This window comes from Anoplolepis gracilipes, chromosome 2 (assembly GCF_047496725.1).
Source record: "Anoplolepis gracilipes chromosome 2, ASM4749672v1, whole genome shotgun sequence".
NCBI classification, from domain to species: Eukaryota; Metazoa; Arthropoda; class Insecta; order Hymenoptera; family Formicidae; genus Anoplolepis; species Anoplolepis gracilipes.
In genome coordinates, this window is record NC_132971.1 from 3,958,517 (window position 1) to 3,982,809 (window position 24,293).

At 37.7% G+C, this 24,293-nt stretch overlaps 2 protein-coding genes across 11 annotated transcripts in view; one reads left to right on the forward strand and one right to left on the reverse strand.

The window, feature by feature from the left end:
* The window catches only part of LOC140676158 (uncharacterized), a 144,497-nt gene extending 123,138 nt beyond the window's left edge, over window positions 1-21,359 (forward strand). For 3 of the 8 annotated variants that reach the window (XM_072910920.1, XM_072910923.1, XM_072910925.1), the window contains 16 exons: window positions 3,057-3,183; window positions 4,869-4,957; window positions 5,422-5,511; window positions 5,599-5,643; window positions 6,214-6,240; window positions 6,420-6,455; window positions 6,990-7,094; window positions 7,752-7,796; window positions 8,548-8,610; window positions 14,969-14,995; window positions 15,218-15,271; window positions 15,825-15,851; window positions 17,767-17,802; window positions 19,065-19,199; window positions 19,720-19,960; window positions 20,688-21,359. In XM_072910920.1, coding sequence (XP_072767021.1) covers window positions 3,057-3,183; window positions 4,869-4,957; window positions 5,422-5,511; window positions 5,599-5,643; window positions 6,214-6,240; window positions 6,420-6,455; window positions 6,990-7,094; window positions 7,752-7,796; window positions 8,548-8,610; window positions 14,969-14,995; window positions 15,218-15,271; window positions 15,825-15,851; window positions 17,767-17,802; window positions 19,065-19,199; window positions 19,720-19,845 — 1,032 coding nt within the window. In that variant the 3' untranslated portion in view covers window positions 19,846-19,960; window positions 20,688-21,359. The remainder of the gene's footprint in view (window positions 1-3,056; window positions 3,184-4,868; window positions 4,958-5,421; window positions 5,512-5,598; window positions 5,644-6,213; window positions 6,241-6,419; window positions 6,456-6,989; window positions 7,095-7,751; window positions 7,797-8,547; window positions 8,611-14,968; window positions 14,996-15,217; window positions 15,272-15,824; window positions 15,852-17,766; window positions 17,803-19,064; window positions 19,200-19,719; window positions 19,961-20,687) is intronic. The other 5 variants (XM_072910921.1, XM_072910924.1, XM_072910922.1 and 2 more) reach the window with 5 other exon arrangements.
* Window positions 13,754-24,100, reverse strand: LOC140676162 (putative peptidyl-tRNA hydrolase PTRHD1). Of its 3 annotated transcripts, XM_072910933.1 has the most exons (5): window positions 23,977-24,100; window positions 23,817-23,893; window positions 22,862-23,048; window positions 22,454-22,637; window positions 13,754-21,629 (listed from the first exon to the last, which is right to left on the reverse strand). In XM_072910933.1, exons 3-4 carry the CDS (start codon window positions 23,045-23,047, stop codon window positions 22,464-22,466), a joined length of 360 nt encoding a protein of 119 aa, XP_072767034.1. In that variant the 5' UTR covers window position 23,048; window positions 23,817-23,893; window positions 23,977-24,100; the 3' UTR covers window positions 13,754-21,629; window positions 22,454-22,463. The 3 variants fall into 3 exon arrangements, with proteins under 3 accessions (XP_072767034.1, XP_072767033.1, XP_072767035.1); XM_072910932.1 differs by having other exon boundaries at window positions 13,754-22,637; XM_072910934.1 differs by having other exon boundaries at window positions 13,754-22,637; window positions 22,862-23,065.
* Between the last annotated feature and the right edge of the window lie 193 nt (window positions 24,101-24,293).

Here is a 24,293-nt window from a genome sequence, read left to right on the forward strand (position 1 = left end):
TGACGATACACGCAATTTCGTACATGCTCGTGGTTAGACCGTAAATTAATGAGACATGTCAGCCTGATTTTGCCGGTCACTAGCGACCACCGTGGCATTTAACGTGTTCGAAATTGTTGAAACATGTTATAATTTTATCGATGAAATTGATTACAAGAAAGATAAATTTCATTGATTTCGTAAGATTCTTTTTATGTTGAAATATAATTATTTTAACATAGTTATTAGTTTTAATAAGATAAAAATTTAGTATTTGTCGAAATATTAATAGAAATTAAAAAATTAAGTAATTTGTTGCAGCTTAATAAAAAATATAATTCTATAATTCTATACAATTGCTTTTCTTGACGATCATTATTGTACATCTGTACGTCAGTATTTTACACATTAATATTATAGAACATATGAAATAGGAAAGAGAATCATTTGTATTTCCTAATTTAAATAGTTGAAATTTGTCTCAAAAAGCTACAAATTATTTAAAAGAATAAATTTTTCATATAAAATAAATCAGACTTGTAGATAAAGTACGAGATTCCATCAAATAATTCTTTTTCCTTCTGAAATTTTATATGGAGCAACGATATTAATTTTTAAACATATGTTCATACATACACACACACATACACACACACACACACACACACACACACACATATATGTGATGGATATTTAATATGTAATTAAATATATGTTTCTTATGAAGTAACATGAAGTTTGCCTGCTAATTTCATGCATTTGTAAGCGAAAAAAGCACTTTGTTCCATTAAGAGTTATTAAATTCTACGTAATTCACATTTTATATCCGCGAATTTATATTAAACCATTTTTTTAATAACGAGATACTTAATGTGTATTCAGAAGATATTTTTGATGAAAAATTTATCGTGTATAACATTAAAAACGTGACAGAATTTAACGTAATGAATAAAAAAAAATATCTCCATGAATTTTATTTCTTTCGACGGGGAAAAATATATCCAATCTGATAATTAGAACAGAAATTTTAATAAATTTCACACTCTCTGCATTAAAAATAAAAAATTTTCTCACATTTTTTATTTCATAAAAATAAAATGTTTTTCTTGAAGATGATTGAAGATTTTTTCTTAAGATAAATTTATAGTTTTTGTCGTTAAGACAGCTTGAGATATTTTCGCGACCAACGAAAACTTGTATTTAATAATAAATAGAATCAAATGCAAAATCAACGCAATCTTGTAACGCAATAGCGCCAATTGCAAATACAGTAAGTTTCGCGCGCTGAGAATTACCTTTCGAAGCAACTTTGCCGATTGAACCGCGATGTTAAACTCGCGGATATACATGTCCGCCCGCGATACTTACCTTCGATTCATCGAACCGTAAAATTCGCCATTCGACCACGAAGCAAACTCGCTCGCAACTTCGCTCGTCCGCTCCATTTGCCTCTCTAACGAGACGCGGACTCGGGATTTGGATGCGCTGCGTGCGTCCCGATTGCAAAGCCGCGGCCAAGTGTACACTTAACTACAGTCAATGTATATACAGGCTGTTTTAAAAGCTACTCTCAAACTCAAAAACATCTTAAAGATGGACTATTTGTCGATTTTCTTTTAACGTGAAAAAACTTTTAATCCTTATAAAATCTTTTGCTTATTTTTTATTAATTTTAAATCGAGTTTATCGATAAACAAAAATTTGATTTAAAAATTTTTTTAATAAGATATTTAATGTTAAAAATTTGACAAAACTGGAGGAAAATCATAATTTTTCAAATATTTTTTTTAAAAAAAATTGCACTTTAAATTTGTTTCGAAGCGTCGTTGAAACATCTTATCATAATCTTTGTTTGATAATATTTGTCGCACCTCCTTTTCGGGGTGATATCGATCGCTTTTGACAGTATGTATGTGTGTACAGTTAGTTAGTAGCGATCCTCGGCGTGTAGTGTACGTAGCTTGTGTAACTAATTTGTGTTTATGTAGCGAGTAACAACATCCCCACTACTTCTCCCCCGTGTGTCGGTTCGATTCACTAATCACTAATAACCACTACTACCCTTCGGCTTGTTGTTGTGTTGAGGCTCTCGCAACCTTATCAACCGGCGATCGCAAGCGCCTGCAGGCTATCGCGTAAGTATTTCAAATCTATCAAAGTATGTAGCTTATTCTGTCGCGATTATGACGTCTCTGTCTACGCTCGTCTATACGTGCAATATTAATTTTTATCTATTTTTATGTAATACTTTTTTTCTGTTTGTGTGTCTTATCCTTCATTCGCCTCCTTTCTTTCTCTCTCATATATTCTTTTTCATGTTTTTTTTTTTTATTAATAGAGCATTAAATTCTAATCATTATCTAAATTTAAATGAAGGATTTTATATTTGATTATAATATTGATTTGTGTTAATCATATTTCAAAATGTCTAAATTATATTGAGTAATATTTCAACGAATAAAATTGAAAACTTTTAAGGCTGTCTAAAAATATTGCCAATACTTAGTACGTCAAAAATTTTGAGATATCTTTTAGTGTTTTGCGAACAAAAAAAAGGATCTTTTATTAATCTAGTAAGATCAATTCTACAGGCTGTGATTATAGAGAGAGATTATATAAATCACACAGATGCTATCGCGAAGCACAAGAGAGAAAGAGAGATACTAGTAGTTCCCAATTTTCTACTAAATTTGAGCCCACTAATCCTTCCTAGTCGCATGAGTATTAGTAGTCGTTGTCTACGTCACAAAGTAAACACTGATATTTGTTTAAATCACAAGTAATTTTAATTGTGTAGTGCAAAAAAAATACCTGGACGATTTTGGTTCTCTCAAAATATTGTACAAGAAAATCATGTAAATTCGAAATTTATATTAATGCGTATACAAAAATTAAATCAATATATATTCAGTGCCAAAATCGACCGACATCATAGACGTAGATCTCGAGGTATCATCCCTTCCTCCTCTCCTTCCTCTCTAAAAGAAGACAGTTTAACGCTTCATTATAGAAGCAAAAAAAAATTAACAGCGCACATGGAGGACCTGGTTGGATCTGACCTTGCAGTGTCATTGTAGGGTTTCAAGGGTGAGAGCGGTGTGACATTGGCAAGGGGTGTTGTCGCCCTTCCGGGTCCGAAGGGTGAGCCCGGCGAACAGGGTTATCAAGGCGAAAAGGGCGCCAAGGGAGACGCGGGTTCATCAGGTAGATAATACCGCCCTATCGCGGCGGGAAATCGATGGAATAAATGGAGAATGAGCGCCGAGAGAAACGATCACGTCCGTTCTCTCTCTCTCTCTTCGTGGTCAGGACACAGACTCTTCGTGGGTCCTTTCCACGAAGATACGCCGTTCCTCGTTCTTTGTACCTCCGGCCGCGCCTCTCCGCTCCGTGCACTCGTGCGTGAAAAAAATTAGGAGGATTCGTAACTTTCTTCATAACGATAGTTAAGCAATAAAATAGCCTTTTTTTTTAACATTTAACATTTTAAATATTTAACGCTCGGTGATAATTAATGTTGCTAATTAGTTTTACAATTATGAAAATGTTTTTTTTTTCTTTATAATTAAATTATATATTATTTTTCAAAAACGTGTAAAGGAAGTTAATACTCATAGCATACAAAAAATTCTTCTAGGAAAATAAACACCGCTAATCTCCGTTACACGATTTTCATTTCGCTCCATCAGTTGCCGTTGAACTAATGACGTAGTATTTTCATTTAATTATGTCCGTATAATTGTATGTAAAAAAATAGGATTTTATTATATAGTATATATCTGAGAAAGATTCTAGATATGCTATATATATCTTAGAAAGATCCTATTCTTTTAGCTGATTATACGAACATATATAGGAAATGATGCAAGTGCAATGGACACGCGGGTATAAGATCAATTCAGAGTTTCCTGTTCAACTTTCGAAAATGTTTAATGGCAAAACGATTCAGAAAGTTCTCTCACTTCTCTTCTCGAAACTTGAAAACGATCCAGCGCGTTAGCTTCGGAGAAAAGAATTTGTGGCAGTCTTTCCCCCAATCTCTTTCAAATATAACACTTCGTTTTCCATGAAAAATTTTAATCAAAAGTTAATAACTTTGATTTATATAATATTAATTTGTTTGTGTTGAATGAGAGATTTAATTAAATCTGTGTTTTCTAAAAAGACCATCTCACACGATATTTATTTATTTATTGTTATATCAATATTATTGCGTATTTAATGACAAACATTAAAAGATAATCGGCGTGACAGATTTTTGATTAATGCTTTTCATAACGTCAATCAAAGTATCGGCAAAGTGTGTGTATATAAAAGATATTAATCTATTGATAACATTTCATTGATTGTTGCTTTAAAAACGACACATACAAACTAAGCACGAGATTAATTTGTCAATACATATAAAGAATGTCGTTGGTTAATCGCAATTTTATCTCGATAAAATAGTAAATTCAAGAAATAATAAACCTAGTATTTATATTTATATTTATATTTATATTTAAAGTTATCATCTACATTTTCCGTTAAAAGTATTTAAGGAAAGAAAACTCGTGTATATTTAAAGATATTCTCGATACTTGGATCGACAATAAACATCGAGTGTCTCTCGGGGAAAGTCATTCTTTCGAAGTGGAATAGACAGACACGCCGGAAGTATTCCCGGCACGGAGAATCACTCGGGGCAAAATAAAAAGTCGAGAAGTGAAGAAATGACAGAAGAGAAAGGCGAAGTGGCTAGATAAAGGGAGAGAAAGGGGGAGGCTTTCTTGCCACGCGCGCACGCGTTTACGGAATTGCGAGAATTACATTGATCGCGCGCGCGCAAATTAATCTAACTTCGGCGAGCGAACAACCGGCATCTCATGGCCGGCAAATTCGCTTTTCAGGGCCCAAGGGAGAGGCGGGACTGCAGGGCTTGCCAGGGCTCAACGGAACCGACGGCGATTCCGGTATTCAAGGACCCCCAGGATTACCGGTAAGTAGGGCGCAAATGAGAAATGTTCCCCAAAATCTCCTCGTCTTCCAAGGTCTTCCCGATGTAATATTCAGTAGACATTACACGCCACGTGTTTCACAAAGGTGGCGAAAATTTAATATCCCTTTCCGTCCGACTGTGCATAACGTTATTAGTGCTTATTTTATATTTACACATATTATACATGTATACTGAGAGATGGAGAATATTTTGAGGAAGAAATTTGATATAGGAAATTATATGCAATCTAATATATACACGTGTTATCATTTATGTATTTTTTGGCGCAAAAAAACGTTTCTCACGCGTTATATTTTTCGTATAACTTATGTTGTCATAAATTACGTACCTCTTGTGTGCGGAATTTATTTAGAATACAAACGCGATACTACGTTGAGAATGTTCCCAGATTTAAGGCAGAGTAAATCTAATATTTTATGTCGCATTCGTCTGTCTCTCTTTAGGGAATATCTGGACCCAAAGGTGAAAAGGGTGACTACGGCGACATTGGTCCTCCAGGTCTTATGGGACCTCCAGGTCTACCCGGCCCACCGGTACGTAAATTGCCCGTAACGTCACGCTTCAACACGATCTCTCTGATCGTATATATTCTGTCTTATGTGATTTTTGCTTGTCGACAGGGCTATCCTGGGATGAAAGGCGAAAAGGGAGAAAAAGGCGAATCGGTGAGTACATTTGTCAATGTTGCTTGCGTTTATCAAATCGCATTCCACTACACACTTTGACATTAAAAATACAATATAGATAATCGATTTCTTAAATAAAGAATTATATAAAAAAAAGAAAATATAAAAATAAATAATAAGGGAGAATATAAGAGAGAGAATATATTTATACACAATGAAGCAATTATAAAAAATCATACAAGATTTTGATATTGATATGTAATTTAATTACATTACCGTCTTTTCTATATTTTTAATATTATGATATATATATCGTATCAAATTGCGAATAGGAAATATAAAGCAATTTCATAAAAACTATAATTTTATTCAGGATATAAAAATTTTTTAGTAAGATTATTAAAGAATAATGTCAGTATATTTTTCACTGTTGATTGTTCGCGATAAACGCAGCTGCTGAAAATGTTGCATTTTCTCAATATTATCATATTTTCATCACAATTTCATTCGCGATAAATACGAGACTGCAGTCTCGATGTTGTGTTAAATAGAATCTGACGATAGAATAAATTTTCTTTTCATGGCGGGACATCGGCCTTCAACCCATAGAAGTACAAAAAGCTTAGGCGAAGACAGGTATGTGACAGTTTATGTCTAAGATATTTTCGTATCCTTTCATCTTCGATCGTGCGACAAAAAGAATCGCCCGATTGAGGAAGGGTGCTAAAAAAAAAAAAAAAAGCATGTATAATATATCGAATAACGTGTAACGTGATATTAATGTATAAATATGTCAAACACACGTTTGTTCGCAGGGAGATGGCACGTTCGAGATGAATGCCGGGGAAGTGGTGAGTTATCTCACGAATAATCTTACGAATTATATTCGCCAGTTAATGTTACATGCAGTGGAAATATGTGCCATGCGTGTAAAGAAATATTATGGACAATATCGCTCCGCAGCCGTGTTCGAGCGGCTTTTAAATTTTCGGCCGCGTCGCTATTGCGGGATCGACTTTATACCCCGCTATGGTCGCGTTTTATGGAGTTATGTAACTCTTTGCGGCAATTTATGGAGATTATAAAGCAATTTCCCTAAAGTGCTATAAAAATTGTTGAGCAAAATCCGTTTGTATTTTCCGCTTTTATGGTACGTTTATCGGCATTTTTAGAAAACAATAGTCTCGCTTATATCGGGTTCGGCATTTTTAAAAAGCAATGCAATTGTTAAGGATGTAATGATATCATAATAATCATAATGGATTTTACATATCTTCCCAAGATTGTAGAGTTCAAAGTTAAATAAATATTATTTGTACTCTCTGCTGTAAATTAAGTTAATTCGATTACAAATGTTTTAAATTCCTGACATTGTTGATATATAGATAATGGGTCCGCCTGGACCTCCAGGACCTGCTGGTACTCCCGGACTACAGGGTCCACCTGGCATCAAGGGTGACAGAGGACACGATGGCGCCAAGGGCGATTCTGTCAGTAACTATTATCTATCGTTGATTGCGTATATCACACATAAAAAAGCATGGTACGCGTTTATATTACGTGATCGAAAATAAACGAGTTTTTTCTCTTTCCGAGGCTGTAAATATTGAATAAAATCGATCTGTTTGTTTGTTGCTATTTTGCGCACAAATTGCTATAAAAACTTTTTAAGTGCATCTTCATATGTTCGTCATACTATTATTGAATCTAAAAAATGTAATCACTACAGCGAGCTCGGTTATGACCGCAATGATAAATCGTGTTTTTTTTATATACATTATTAGTTTATCCCGTGTACTGTAGTAAAAAATTGCATGTTAAATAACAGAAAAAGTCTTTTTTTTCCGATATTTTAATTTTCTAATATTTTTTATTAAATATATAAGATTAAAAAATTTAAATAATTAATTAAATGAGATAGATATTTTATATAATCGTGAAATAAGCCAAGAAAAAAATCAGTAAAAGACTCTAATAGACACGCCGTAATTATTCGAGAGAAAGATCGCGTTAGCGATGCGACTCCCGAGGCGTGAAGCTATTCGCGTCGGTGATCTTTGTGAGATGACCTTTTTGCGTGCGCGACACCATCGCGATGTGGGTAAAGCCGTTCTCACGCGTCGCTCTTTTCTTTTTTCACGTTGCAGGGAGAGAAGGGTGCCAAAGGAGATCCTGGTCCGATGGGACTGCCCGTACGTATTTTCTCTCCAGATTACACACGCACGTACACACGTACACACGCGTAGCCTTAAGCACGCTCCTAAACACGGATGCAGGAAGACGCACAAAAACGGACGGGACGCGAATATCCGTCGGAATATTCTCCAAAAGAGACTCCTGTATCCTACAATCCTGTCTTCGCTTTTTCCGTAAAATTCACGATCCGAAAATTCAAACGTATAGCGTTCTTCCCTTTCAGTCCGTTTTAAATAACTTTACTACAATTATTCGTTATATATTTCGAAAATAAAAATAAGTCCTACATATAATATACTCTATAAAACGAATATTATTTTTATTATATATCGCGATAGTTACGTCATTCACAAACTTAACTAACACACGTCTTAAGTATAATATATAACATATAAAATTTCTTTTATACACCTATATTTCTGCAAGAAAAAAAAATTAAGGACTGACAGGGACTATAGAGTATTGTGACACGTGGTATAATTAACTTGAATTGGACTTTATCGCCAGAACAAAGTAGGTACACGAGAAAGAAAGACGGGAAGAGGTGCGTGCGCAAATATACGAAGGTATACACAATTTCTCTGCATGATAAAACGATACAATATACAAATACAAGCATAGAGGTGCATATCGTCCTCCGAGCGGTAGCCAAGTTGCGCGCGCTTGCGATCGCCAACTTGCGTGCGGTATCGCCAAACCGTGCTAAATCGAGACATGCTGATATGCGTTCTATCTATCTACTTTCAGGGCCCCATGGGACTGAGGGGAGAGTCCGGAAAGCCCGGGGATTCCGGGAAACCTGGCGCCATGGTAAGAACGCGGACCTCCCGCTCCTAACGCCATCGTTACTTGGCGTTGCCGCCGCGGAATTCGCTGATAATAAGCCGATAAGTGCGTTTATATTATCGCGCGCGACAGCCACAACGTAGCCTGGCCGACCGCCTTTCGATCGCCTCTCGAGAGAGCACTTGCTTGCGTGCGTGTTGCGTGTACATACATACATATATACAACAAGGACTGAGGAAGAAGTGTAACGGTCATCATCGCGTCGAGAGTGGCGATTCGAGAGGAGGCGAGCGGACGCGTAAATATCGCGCGCGACTATATCGTCATCGACATGTTTAGATCGTCTAGAATGCGCGATGTCCCGAAGTCAGCTGCTGGACTCCGCGGATCGGATTCTGCCATCCTACTCCAACGAGACGGATTTCGAATACCGTTGATCGATCTCCTGCCAGGCCACTGATCACTGCTGTTAAATTCAATGTTAAGGTGTCTCTTGACGTAAAACTCAATATTCTCGAATTGAGACTCGAGACCCCGTTACGACCTCGGTCGAGATCGCGCGTTTTCTTTGGTATCGGAAAGCGATATGTATACGATATGTATATATCGTTGTATTTCAAACGGAAGCGTATATGTTTTCCGTCTGCTCCGAAAGAATATCCGCTTTGACGTTGAGAAACACACGGTCTTCAACACTGATATTTATTCGCGCGCGACTCCGTCGTCGCTTCGTTTTCGATGAAGCGCAGAGCCAAATATAAATCTTCTCTAGCTTGCGATCGTAAATTTCCGCAGCGTTTACAGGCACGGAGTGCAAATTTGTCGAGCGATTCGCGATTTAAATCGCACCAATGTCTAACGATGATGAAGACTACAGAAATGCGGAAGGAACGTCTTCCAGTGTGTTAAAATTTCGTCGAGATTGATCGTAAGTGAGAAACGCGCCAATTGGATTGATGAGTTATACAGGATGTGTTCCATGATTTCTCAAAAATATTTTAGGAGAGGCACAACTTCCGTGACAAATTTGGAGGATCTTTAATCCCGTAATTTTGAATCATAGATCTTGAAGTTATCGGTGTTACAAAATGTCAATTTTATTTTCTTTCCTAAAATATCATTCTGTAAATCTGACACATCCTGTATATCTGATATCGCGTATAGTAGAGCCGCTTATTTTGCAAAAGGCTCCTACTAAATCAGATTTGATAAAATAATGGCAATTTAACGATTAAGTCTTAAGGGCAAAAAGATCGTGATGCCGCGTGTATCTATTTTAATGACATATTCGAAATACTTTCAAAATAAATTGCTCGCTCTCGGTCTGCGCGTCACTACTCGCGCACGATCGCACGTTACGCGTATCACACCATCATCCGTCCTCTTAATTTACTCTACGTGTCGGCTAATAGTCAGCCGATTGCGCCGACGAGAACAGATTCTCGATCACAAGCGCAAGTATACTCAGAGAGTTTGGTAGGTTTAACAATAAGAAAGATAAACTTCGCCATCTCGCTAAATTTTGTATCATCGACACATATGAAAAGACATACGGATTTCATTCTCTCTTGAATGAGTCATAGCGAGAAGGACTCTTTTATCTTATCGAATAAAAAGTAAAGCCGCTTTAATTATCGCACTATTTATATAGTAATAAAGTAGAATATATATGATGTCACTTTCATCACGAATCATGCGTACATCATATGAAATATTCGTAAACATTCTTCGGTAATTATGCGATATTTTATCTTTGAATCGTATTCTAGAAATTTGCATAGATTTACATAAAACTTCAGGAGTGCCCTTTTTTTTTTTAATTCGATTGGCGCCTGTTTAGAGTAAAAAATGTTTTTTGAATAAAAAAAAAATTAAATTAAAAGTTAAATGTGTGAAGGCGTAATTACTGATCAAGGAACGTGCATCGAAAGTTAAAAGTTTAATTTTTATCTAAATTAACTTGGCAAGCCTTGAGAAACAATTTTCAGCCTGTCCCTTTGTCTGGCAAAATCCACTTTTCCGTTGTGCCTCTCCTGAGAATAATTCAGTCGGCTTGTACTTAACGAAAGCTCGCTCTCGCAGCATCGCCGGCGCCTAATAATAACCCAGCCATTTATCATGATTCCTCTTCGTTCTACATTTCTTCGTAGTATTCAAGTCGCATTTCACAAACCATCAAGAATTCCGTACGGGAACGTTACGTCGGGAGAATTCTGTAAGACATATTAATAGGAAAAAGATCGAAGAGGGAATAAAATTAAGACTCCTAATCAGAAAAGAAAAAAAAAAAAAAACATACCAAACTGTTATCATATTAAATTAGGACGTGGAAAGCGAGAAATCAAACGTAATAATTTTTTGCGGTATAAAACACGATAAATAGAAATGAAATACATCAACATATATATCGCAATGAAAACTTTCGTGGTTACTCGCTGACGTGGTTTCATCAGGAGGAATCTCGGTAACGTTTCCGATTCTTTGCTGCTCAATCTAGACGCGCGTTTCAATAAGAAAATAAATAAAAACGTATTATTTTGATAATTAAATTCGCTAAAAGTGGCTTTTCTCTTGCGCAGAACAGCTGGATGCGTTTTAAATCATTGCTCAGCGCTTGCATAAAGCTTGCATAAAGAAGCAACAACAGCGGCCAAACAAGAGAGAAAGAGAGATAGAGAAAATGGGAAGAAAGGTTAGTGTATTCTCCCACTTATATTCGGCAAGACCTTTTATGAGAGTCGTGGGAAACGTTGGTGATATTGCGCAGGAACATCGGTTGCGAGGAAATTTCGCGTTCGCCGAACAGTGGTAGAACCGTTTCCGTGGCTGGCCGCCACGAATAACAAGTAGGGGAAAATACCCATCTCTCTTTCTCTCTCTTTCTCTCTCTCTCTTTCTCTCTCTCTCTCTCTTTCTCTCCTTCTCACGCCGTCTACTCTTTCGGCTTTTCCGCCACTATCCCGTCGGGTGCGCTAAAATGCAGTATCGATAGTTTGCGATATTCTCCCGCGGAGCTTTAATAGAGCCGTGAGAAACACGGATATGATGTTTCTAATTAATAGAAAAGTCGGCGTGAGACATATTCTTGTCGGTGATAAACTAGACGTCGACTAAATGTTCATACGATGCGTTACGATAGTCGATAATTTTGGCGAGCGTTCCTCGGCGATAAAGTTAAACAAATTTCAAACTAACAAGCTTTTTAAGAGTATTTTGCACATGCTGAAAAATCCGGAAGAATCTCGATATCGTGAAATACATGTAAGATGTAATTACTGGTAGAGGTAATTACTTGGCCTATGTAAGAAGGATTTTATCCCAAGTACAACGAGATGCCGATAGCGAAGCATCTTGAAAGATGATCTCAATATCTAGAGAGGATACTATTTCTTGCGAAGGATAGACGAATCGTATATGTATGATCATAACAGAAATGTACTCTGGTAGCTTTTTTTTTAATTTTAAAATTCTATAAAAAAGACTCCCCAACAAATCGAAAATTATTTTATTCAAGTAGAATATCCAGGCATTGTTAATAACTAATTTTTTATCCAAAAAATTCGTCTAAAAAAAAATACTATTGTATGCGTCAAATTCAGCTTCACGCGTCTATCCTCGACGTTCGAAAATGTGGAGGAGAAAGAATCACGAGAATGTACAGTGTAGAATAACGATGTGTAACGGTATTCGGCGCGCCGTCACAATCGATGTATCGCGTATTACGGATTACGAGCGACGCTAACACACCTCTAACTCTTGTGTACACTTCAAAACAATAAATTAAATATATAGTCTAAGAGGATAACTGGGCGGGAGAGTGCGAACGAAGCTCCGTCGACGACACTTTATTCGATGACAATGACTCTCCTATGCGTGTAAAGTGTATGACGGTCCCACACATACACATATGCATACACAAACGCACATCGTATATGTATACAAACGCTCATACATGTATACTCTCGGAAACATACATACATATACACGAAGGAACGTATGCGTGATGAGAAACGCGAGGAGAACGCAGTCGCGTTTTGATGCGTAAATAAATCGATGATATGTATATAAATATACGGGGTGCTTGTCTCGAGCCTGTCGACAAAAAAAATGTTTCTTCACAGCGCTAAAATAAATTTATTTTTATTTTTACCAAATATTTTTACTGACGAATATTTCTCTCTCTTTTTCTCGATATTGATGAAGTAATCGAATGCGAATCGATACGGAAACGTAATTATCGATTTTTGCGAAACAAAAAGGAGATTTGCAGTTTGTTGATACCTCGATTCGATATAGTCCCGTTTTCGCCGAAATTTCGAAACGTGAAAGAATATATTTACGAACAAAAGTGTTCGTTTCAATGCGTTCGGGTAGAATTCGAAAGTTTTGTCGATGAAACTCGGGAACGCCTTGTATACCCATTTGTATGTGTATGTCTGTAAATGTTAAGTACAAGTAAGAAGTCCATATGTACACGTAACTGCGTGTCGTATGCATATATGTACACACAGACAGTCATCTATCGTGTATCAAAGACTCTCTTTGTGTTGCAAATTTATTGACGAATTTAAAATCACTTTTTTTTTTCCTAACAAAGAAATTCGACGAAAATTTAATTACGAATTTCTTGACATCAAAGCTTAAAGAGTTTTTCTTCGATTGACTTTCAGAGTGTATAAATAGCAACAGCTAATTTTTCCAATAATTTCAAATGAGTTTTGCTTTACGCGAAAATATAATTTAAACTTTACTTGTCAAATATTTGATCAAATTTTCGTCGAGCAAAGGTTGACTACGAAAGTTCGCGGAAGAATCCATAACGGGGGAGATGTTCGGTAATCATAAGACGACACTCTGTGTGCATATATTATATATGTAGTATATATACACATACAACACACACACACATACACACACACACACACACACACATACACACACAACATACAATAAATCCAGACACGTGTGTCTGCGTGCGTTAATTGTTAAGAGGCGGCGCTCTCCTTCTCTTAAGCCGATCAACCTTAAGGCGATCTAATTGAATGCGTATGTGAATACTGACTCTAACAGTTTTGTTTTACATTGTCCCGATTAATAAACAGAATGTGCATGTGCCTGTGTCCTTTGCTTCTAAAACTGCCTACCGGAAATTAATGCTTTCTCTCTTTTTCTGTCTTTCACACACGCACACACATATATATATATATATATATATATATATATATATAAAATCCAGTAACATAATTATCTCGCTTCTTTGCATTGTGCTACGACTGTTTGCGATCCATTGGATAAATTAAATTCCGCTCATCTTCTTCTATCTCTTTGTATTTGCATCTGTCGCAAGTTGCAAGTTGAAAATAAGAAAAGATTTAAAGATAAAGAAAACTAAAATTAACACGTGTTAATTTGCTGCGACCACGATGGTGGCTTTATAATCGGCGGATCGTTCAGGCCGACGATTAATCTTGCTACCTTAGAGTTAAGATTCTAAGAAGGAAAAAGGATGAAAACACAAAAGCGTCAACGCTTCGTTACGAAGTACGCTAAGTTTTTTTTTCTCTCTGAACTTTGCTCAAGCTCCTGCTCTATACCTTCCACGAAGCCGTCCGCCCTCGATTGTCAGTATGCCTCGGTCTCGGGGATTAATTTTGATAATACGAAAAGGGAAGGGTGAAGATAATCTCGCGACGACGGGTTGAAGATGAGTTTTGGAGTTGAAACGACCGACGAGCGGAACGTGAAGCTAAACGAATCTAATTCATTACGGGTCGGCTAAGTTTTATTCGCAAAAGAAGAAGAATGTTTGCACATCGTTTTTAAGCAGCTCAAAAAGTACTCTCTATTTAGAAATGATATAGAAATTTACTCAAATTACACTTCAAATATTTACCAAGGATCGGATATTCGTCGTAACAGGAGGAGAGTATAGAATCCAATAGAGAGCAATTTCATTACAATGAAAATCGATCGAACATCCCCGGCCAATATCTATACCGACACATCAAGCGCAACTATAACTTAATTTGGAAAATCCGAGAGTTCTCGAAACTTCACCGCGCACAGGGAAGAATTGTGAGATATAACGCCGATCGGCAGAGTACTGTACGGCCGTATTTATATAGCGAAACAGCTTGGCGTTGTGCAAATATTCTTCAACGTTCAACTGGCATTTTTGCGCGTCCCGATCGATCGACGCAACGAGAATTAACGAGGATTCTGAAACACTCGAGGGCGGCGTTTAAAAAGAGCGTCTCTAATATTAAAGATGCCCTCCTTTCCCCTACGAGATATAGTTTTAAATCGCTGTCGACAATATTACACGCTCGATATTATCGATGGGCTTTGCCGTGTATCTGACGAGGTTTCCTCTACCTTTCAGGGACCACCAGGATTAGACGGCATGAAGGTGAGCGATCCACGGGGATGACCCCGTTTTCATTATAAATTTCTTCTCCTTTTATTCGAACACGCTCTATTTCCGCGTCTCGCTGTCTCGTTCGCGTCGATACGCGATACGATCGGACCGAAATTAGATCGAGTAGAGAAACGCGCGCGTATTCTTCCTCTACTTTGGCGTACAAGAACAAGTCGAGTGTCAAGCACACGTCAAGTTTCTTCGTACTTTCAGGGTGCGCAGGGCGAGCCAGGAACGAAGGGCGAAAGGGGAGATCCGGGATTGCCTGTAAGTCCTACGCTTCATCAAGTATTTATTCGCCGTCGAATCCGATCCGTCTAACACGCGATATCGTCCGTGCAGTTCATGTTTATCGAGCACGGCCGAGGTTTACTCGAGTATTATCCCGAGGCAATCTTGCCCTTCATCAAAAAGTAGTTTTCTGGTTTAACCATTAAATCAAACAGGATGCTTCATGTACTTTTTTTTTCTCTTTTATATAAGAACATATATTTTGTTTTATGTCTAAAGTCGATTCTTTGCCGAATTTCTCGATAAATAAGCATCAAAAAAAATTTTTAATTGACGATTTAAAATCTTATTTGCATTGCACGAATTTGCGGATCGTTTCCCGTCATTTCGCGATTCAATTGAATTTCAATACCGCAATCCGTCGATCGTGATCTTTCAATCTGTATTTTCCATCACTCGAAATTCTCGAGATCGTCCGTCGTGTCCGGAATCGAGTCATGTCTGAGGAACGCGTCAAGTCAACCCGCTGACTCGATTACATCTCGAGAGAGAGAGACACGCTAACGAGTCGATCTATGTTTGTCCCCAGGGTACCGACGGGATTCCCGGCGCGGAGGTACAGTTGGCTTTCGATTATCGCTCGTCCTCCGGCGCGACTGCGACACAATCTGACACGGTCTGACCAGCCCGGGGTAACGACGACACATTCCGCCTGATCTACCCCGGGGACTGTCTCAGAAAAAGAGAAAACAATCGAAAAGAGAATCCTTCCTTTAACTCCCTCCGTCCGATTTCAAAGAGAACGGAGCCGGCGTCTTGCGCCTTTCTCCCTCTTTCGTTCGAAATCCATTTTCTCGCAAACTTTTTTTTTTTTTTTTTTTTTGTTTTGCTCTGTTTTTCTTGCGCGTATCGCTAAATCAATTGCACTCGCGTAAGAAGCTTTCGTGGCAAAAGATGCGCGCATTTTTTACGATACTTGATTTTTAATACTCGAGCATCTTGACTTCTTACAACAGTTGTGTGCCCATCTAATGTTTCGATCATATTTTGACGTGATTAATTATATATCTTTCAGTATCATTAAATATTTTTAATAATAATTAAGTAATAGTAATGTTTGACATTTTGCAAAAAAGACACTATCAATCATTTATTATGGCATCGCGCAAGTTGACCGATTTAAAATCAATGTAAAAAATTACCACGCACAATTCCTTCGATATAGATATATATACGTACATACATATATGTATATATATATATACATACAATCGAGCTAGAGAGGATCCGATCAAAATTTACGACCGAATTATAATGGAGGGGGAAACGCGCAACTCCCTCGTGCTTCTCTCTGGAGTGTCCGGAAGGATGCTCGAGCAGTGCTCGTGTGACCGCTCAATGCGTACCGATGTGAGAGCATATAAACGAAAACGACTCTCTCTCTCTCTCTCTCTCTCTCCCTGTGTCATTCGTATTTACTCTTGAATGCATGGGAAGGTATTTGAAGAAGGATAATCCCTTTCACTTTCTGAACGTATAACTATATTTTGCAGACTGCACACGATATTTCTTATTTAAAACCTTGCAACGTTCATTCTTTTTTTTTCTCTCTCTCTCTCTCTCTTTCTCTATAAGCAGAAAAGTTTAAAATAACTATATCAAGAGCATGCATATTTATTCCCTTGTGATATTAATAGTTTTCGCGTAAATATTTTAATATAAACGGCAAACACAGAAGACGTTATCTAAAAAGAGAAAGCTATTAATATTTTTTTTATTATTAACTCCTTTTTGGTCACGCTTTTAATCCTTCGTTAGGCGCAATATCTAATAGATACAAATAGATATTATTTTAAACCATATTACTACACACTGCGATTTTTTTATCTATTGTAATATTTACGAATTTGTTCTTTACTGTTTTTGACATATTTTAATGTCTGATATATTAACATAATGTTAAGACAAAGTTGTTTTAAGAACCAAGAACAAAGAAAAATAAAGGAAAAATATTGCGCCTAACGCCGGGTTAAATACTTAAACGGTTTATTAAATAAATCTAATATATATATATATATATATATAACTAACAATATCTCCAATTGCTCTTATTGTTAGAAGATTGCTACTATAATTTAAAACGGAGATAATTATCTATTACTCTCATATCGCTGCTATTATTATTGACATCGCATATTCTCGGTTTATTGACATCTCTCATATCTCTCGTCGGAGGCAGACGCAATAACCAAGTGATCTACTCGAAATGCTGTGCTCGCGGTTTCGTGAATCGATAGCCATTTCCTTCCTCTTCAGAACTCGATATAGTCGGCGGAAAAGCCGTCGCTAAAACGATATGCACGCGACATCGTGGTCACACGCGACACCCTTCCTCGAGCCTCCTTCCATTGAAAAGATTTTCTGGAACGACCGTCTCGCGCGCGCAAAAAGAAAAAGAAAAAAAAAAAGAAAATTAAAACGCGGCCAAAACGACTTAAAATTCCTTTTGTGACCGTGTTCACCAATTCCAGGGACCGAAGGGAGAGAAAGGTGCCAAAGGCGAATCTGTGAGTATTGACTTAATTCGACGCATTCACGTTTCTCCAACGCCATCAGTATCAGAGAGCCGATCCACGTTATATACATATATTGCCGTTCTTCCCGCGGGGATGCGAAAGCGATCAGGCGTGATTAGATCGTATGCTTTACGGGGGATTGTTTGCCCAACGATAACCGACAGACCGTAAGAGAGAGGGAGAGAGAGAGAGTGAGAGTAAGCGCATAGTCGGATATATACGGTTCGCTTCCTAACGGATATATAATCATACGCATGTCCTGATGAGTTAGCGGAAGCTCTCTCGCTTACATCCAATTCTCGCAAAGCATTAGTCTATTGGTTTACCTTTACTACAGTAAAATCACCAAGAGCCTTAGGTTCTAGAGACAAAATTAATTACATCGTCAGCTTTGTAAGAATCGAGATTCCGATGATATATTTTTATTATTCCGACATTTTTTAACTAAAATGCAAGAAATTGATATGAAAACAGATTTTACGCGTATAAATTTTCGGAGCGATCAAATCAAGGCAGCTCTTTCGCATCCTCGTGCGTATCTTTTATTCACGACTATTGCTGCAAGCACGTCGGGGACACCTCCGTACCGCCGACACCGTCGCCGTCGTTTACGACGAGCAGACTGCGAGATCACGCAGTATTTCAAGGTCACGGAGATCTAGCGAAGGAAGCTCTCTCGTTGTAGGAAACACGAGGAGAATATCCTCACACACTTATATACACACACGCCTACTCCTACCAAGTTCCACGCGGTCCCTCGCGAGACTAACACACTTTGCGCGTACATACGAATTTGTATATGCTGCCACCACCGTTCCATGAAAGCGCTTAATGACGAGAGGCGCGAATAATTAGAGGAGATATTAGATGCTCGAGAAACGAAACGCCAACGAGAGCGATGTCGCGTCGCTTTCTCCGCGGATTGGAAAACGATGTCAATGACAGAAGAGAGAGATCCGGTATATTCCGGGCGAGCGATCCGTGTTATTTCGATTATGACACGAGGCATCGAGGTTTATGAAAAAGTTTTTGCCTAGTTATCACTTTACACTCCAATTAATTTAAACCAGCGACCCGCGACACGCTCTCCTGCGCACTTCGTACTCGTCGAGGTATTGTGCACCGATCTCACCAGTACTAGTATAATTGCATAATCCAACAATATTATGTGCCTGGCCTTATTTGCACGTCGCGAATTTGCATCGGGCGTTTCGCGCTGTCAGAGAGATGATGCATTTCGCGTGTGCGCACAGGGGCCGCCGGGTAAACGCGGCAGGAAGGGCGACAAAGGCAACAAGGGGGACCAGGGTGTTCCAGGATTGGACGCGCCGTGTCCGTTGGGACCGGATGGGCTTCCCTTACCGGGCTGCGGCTGGAGACCACCGCAGGTAACTGATAGCTTTATCTCTCGTTTCGGAGTTTGCAGGCAAAACAGATTAGAGGAAATCAAAAGTTTTATATCTCGATCAAATAATTACACTAAAATAGAAATTAACAAAAGATTTTTAAAAAAAGCTTTTCTATACTAATTGTAGGTATAAGTAGCTTGTTTCACTGACAGTTGATAGATATGTGTAGAAAATAATTTGATCAAATCATAACAATTGTTTTCATATAAAAGATATTGGATAATCGCCAATTGTATTTTACAAGAGAAAGATTTCTATAAAAATTTTTGCGGGTGTGTATTATTGTTAATTAATAACCAATGATAGACTTTCTAATTTTAAGTATTGTTTTGAATTATGTGAAATTGCTGGCACGTTCTTTGCGAGTTATTATTACGGGGTATTAACAACACAATTCACGTATGGAAACTAATAATCTAATAGCTAAACTCGCAATATCGAGAGGGCTAAAAGGGATAATGGCGGGGTACGCTTGGATTCTCTCCTGTGTATGCTTTAGCAGGATATTACGAGCACATCCACGTCGGCGATCGAGGGTCCTGAACCCGCGGAGACGGATTACGAGGAACCGGAGGAGGAGTACGAGGACTATACAGACACGAACGGGAATCTAGCCGAGCAATAATGCTCGTTTTTGTGCGCTGCCCTAATCACTACCGACAACCACCACCAACACCATCACCACCACCGCCACCCTCATCACTCGTTTCACCCCGTTCTCCCAAACTAACGTGGTCCCGGTAAATTGCAAATCCCGTAGTAATACTAACGCACGATATGTGTCATCGACAACTCAATCTCACGCAGTCTTGCTTGCATTCGTCGCACGTTTCGAATACGCATCGTACCTCTTATTGGCTGCAATCCCCGAGACAAAATATTGCCTTATACATATTTAATGCCTGGCAGAATTCATCCAATAGAGTTGTCAGAACTTATACAGATCTATCCCTTTACATATGCAATATAAATCGTTTGCATATTTTCTATTTGCTGTATTAGCACACGCATAAAGTCCTGCACTCATCTTTAGACTAAATGACATTTCAAATCTCTAATTTTACAGTATATAAATTTATGTACAATTATTCGCAGAATGCAAATTTTTATTTCCTATAAATATTTCTTATTAATAGGTTAAAATTATAATAGAAGAGATTAAAAAACCTATGATTTTTCTATGAAAAAAGATTAGATGAAAATATCACGCATGCGTAATATGAAAATATGTTTCAAGTTTACTGGCTTATCACCCGCTCGCTCATGTCTTCCTTTCTCATATCAACTTGTCTTTAAGCTAATTAGAACTCTCGAAAAAAAGATTTCATAAAATATCTAATCTAATGCAGCTTCCGCGTATATTATGTCAATTAGACGCATCCAGATGGTTCCAGCAGATTTGCTTGCAAATGCAATCTTATTCATATAAAACAATCAATAATCAAATCATTACTTTTTGCTTTACAGCCGAGGAACAACATTCTCCGCCAGTGGCTGGAAGAGGAGGAGGAGGAGGAGGAGGAGGAGGAGATGATGATGAACGAGCGGCAGTGATGTTGCAATAGCGCATTTTTTCATAAGGACTTCTATCCTCCTGTTCCCGCCTACGTCTCGTTAGGACGACCGCGTTAAACCACAAAAAAGAAATATATATATATATACTCACACCAAAATAATCATCTTGCCATCGAGTGTTGTAAATATGTGTACTTACAGTGTCTAGCGTCCGCAGTGCGTGTACATAATTAGAGCTTGCTGCGAATCTACGTATCCCGACAACCGTTCGTACCGGTCGTCGTCGTCGTCGGTTCGTACGGTTTATCTAGAAACGTCACACACAAGTATACGGCGATCGATCCGCACGATCGATACTTCCGGTTTCAAGTGCGCAGCTTGCTCCCCGCGTAGGAAGACGGGAAAAATTCGATCCCGGTACGGAGAGATATTGGAGTAAGCGGACAAAGTAATCCCAGAAAATTAAAGTGAAGTGCGCGAAGGACGTTTCGTGGTCGAGCGTGATGGTGCGATGGTTCGGGAGGAAACGCATTCGCTTATCGAATATTCCATGTCTTCATGCGAATGAAATGAATTCTGCGAAGGACATTCACCGCGGATTTGAACGAGCGATTTGATGAGATGTATCGACAAGAAAGGGAAAAAAAAAATTATAATGCGCCGAAGAATTAGCTCCTAAGTCGCGGCCTGAAGTGCGTTTCGAAATTTTCTCTTTTTCAAATTTTATACAGAAATTTTCCTTGTAATTACATCGGCTTGTTTGAAGCGTAAGAAGTATATGTACAGATATCTTTGAAATTTCTTAAAAAATGTATGCATCTTCAACATTCTCGCTTGTAATCAGGTCGCCTCTTAGCTAATCTCATCAACGAAAGGATGTACGCTAATCCGTACCTGTGAAAAAAAAAAAAAAAAAAAACGATCTTTGCCGTACACAGAACCGTAGACTCGCGAAGAGAGAGACACTTTTTGATACGATTATATAGTTGATTAGCGGCGCGCTATCCCGCGTTACTCCCGTCTAGATTATATAGACTCGTACTACGCTATTTGTGTAACGCAAGAAAAAAAAGTACGATTGTATACACTTTGGCGATACTTGCGAGATGTCATGAAATCAGTAGGTATATACCTTTCTCGATATCAGAAATATCAGACACCGCCGTATAGAGCTCTCTTCTTTTCTTTTATCTCTCTCTTTCGAGCGTTTGTAGTCCATTCCCGACATGCAAATATTTTCCGTACATCAAAACGATGTCGCTCGTAAAAAAGATAAAGGAAGAAAAAAAATGAAAAAAGATAAAAGAGGTAAGATCTCTTGAGGTGTAGCCTGTTGCAATATCGACGGTCAGACGCTACCTTCGACAGACGTGCAAAGCGCCGACTTATCTCAGACACATTGATCTTCCGTTCAAACAGCGTGAAATACAAACGTTATTCGGTTCCTTCTGAAGGAATGTATATTTAGTTTATACGAGCGTTTATAGTTTCTTAAAATTGACAAAATTTTCTGTTAATAATATCTTCTTCAATTATGTAGTTATATAATCTAATAATCTTGCGTGCTTTATCAAAATTCAATTTTCTCAAAATCTTTTCTTTAAATACAAATGGCAGATAATTTTTCCAAAAATGACTCTGAGAAAATTAACTTTAATTCAATGTAACACGAGAAGTAACTTGAGACATTCTTTAGCGATATTTATTATTATTTTTACCATTTCATTGTCACAATTTAAGCAATTTGTACCCCTTGAAATACGATTGCACTTTGTCCTTGGGATAAGGCTTTGTTACCAAACACGTCGCGATGTTCTCGGGTTGTTCTATCCACAGCTTATGCTGAATGTCGTCCTCCTTTAGTTTCGAACACAACCTCTGTAGATCGGCTTCATCGACGGCCTATTTATTCATATTCGTAAATCACGCTATTATTTTTAGAGCGATTTTTTTCGACCTATTTAAACACGCCAGTTTGCATCTTATAGCGATCAAGATACTTTAAACGAACACCTGAATGATGCTTCACAGTAACTTTCTTTGCATGCATTATGTGACGCGTTATGTTGAACGGATCTCGATTAATAGCTGGAGCTTACGATGTTTCCAAATCATGTCATACTTACTTCGAGAACGACCTTGTGCATATTATCTAAATCGGCGAGATAGGCTTGCGTGTGAACGTCATTATAAAAGAGATGAATAACGGCGGTGCACGCGTGACACGCCTGGGCAATCACCGCACCCAATGGCCACTTCATCGTCTTTGAGAGATCTCCCCGCACCACCACGTACTGAACTATTCCGGACATTCTAAAAAGGTCGTTTACCTAGAGTCGTTTCGAATAAAATTCGTGAAAGAAAGGTAGAAATGAGAAAAGGGAGATTTCAGGATCTCCCGTCCTGATTTCGACGAGATCGTCCCAATTGTCTAATGCTTAAGATGGCCCATACAGGTTTCGATTAATTAGTAAGTGCCAAAAAGTATAATATTCGTACAAATAAGGATATACCGCATACACACACACACACACATACTCGGATACTTCCGCGTATTATTTATGTATATCAAAATTGTATTATTATTGTCCGCAGATCGCGCATAGAAACGCGTTCGCTATAAGCGTTCCTTCGATGTTGCGGCATACGTAAAATGTATTATTTATACAAATTGTTGTTATTAAAGATAAATAACGCAGAAATAATTAGCAAGTACGACACATTATGGTTTACGAGAAACAACGTCTTTATTCATTCCTAATCCCCAAGACTAACATCTATTAAAAAAAATTTGTTTACGTTAATTTAATTAATTTTTTTTACTATTATTTATGCAAAGTAATAATTATGATGTGCATTATCGAGACATATTTAAGAATGTAGAAAAAGCAAACAAAACATTTTGACATTTTAATGTAAACCACTTAAAAAAATATATATATATATATATATTGTCGAATTATTTTATACACATTAACAAGTGTTTACTTTATACATATTTAAAAAATTTAACAATATAAATACGTTTTAAAATAATAATAGATAATGAAATATATTAAATAAACCCAGTGACAAGCTTACCTTTCTGTATTTAATGATAATTTTTCGAATAATGACTTCTAATAATCATCCGTTTGCTGAGAGGTTAACTTTCGTTTCTACAACAGATAAATATGACATTCAATTTTACAGTTATGTAAAATTTTTGACGAGTGACAGATTAAATAAACTATAATATAACCTGATGTGTGTATACAATCCATATACTCTTGATTAAATACAAAGTAAAAATTTCGAATTACTCGCACAGATCACAGATCCGTCACAAAATACTTTCGTATGACCGATAAGTAAACATCAGAGTGGCCACCCCTTGGAAAATCTCTTTCCCTGGATTTTCCGAAGATAGGGTATTTATCGTTCTTTCTACCAATAGGGGAAATCAAGGGGAAACGGTGTTGTCAAAATCAGAGATCTGTCAAAATTCTCTAGGATGGTCTCTGGACCTCCAGCTGACATGCGGCGTAACACTAATCGACAGCAGCTAGATGTCGCGAC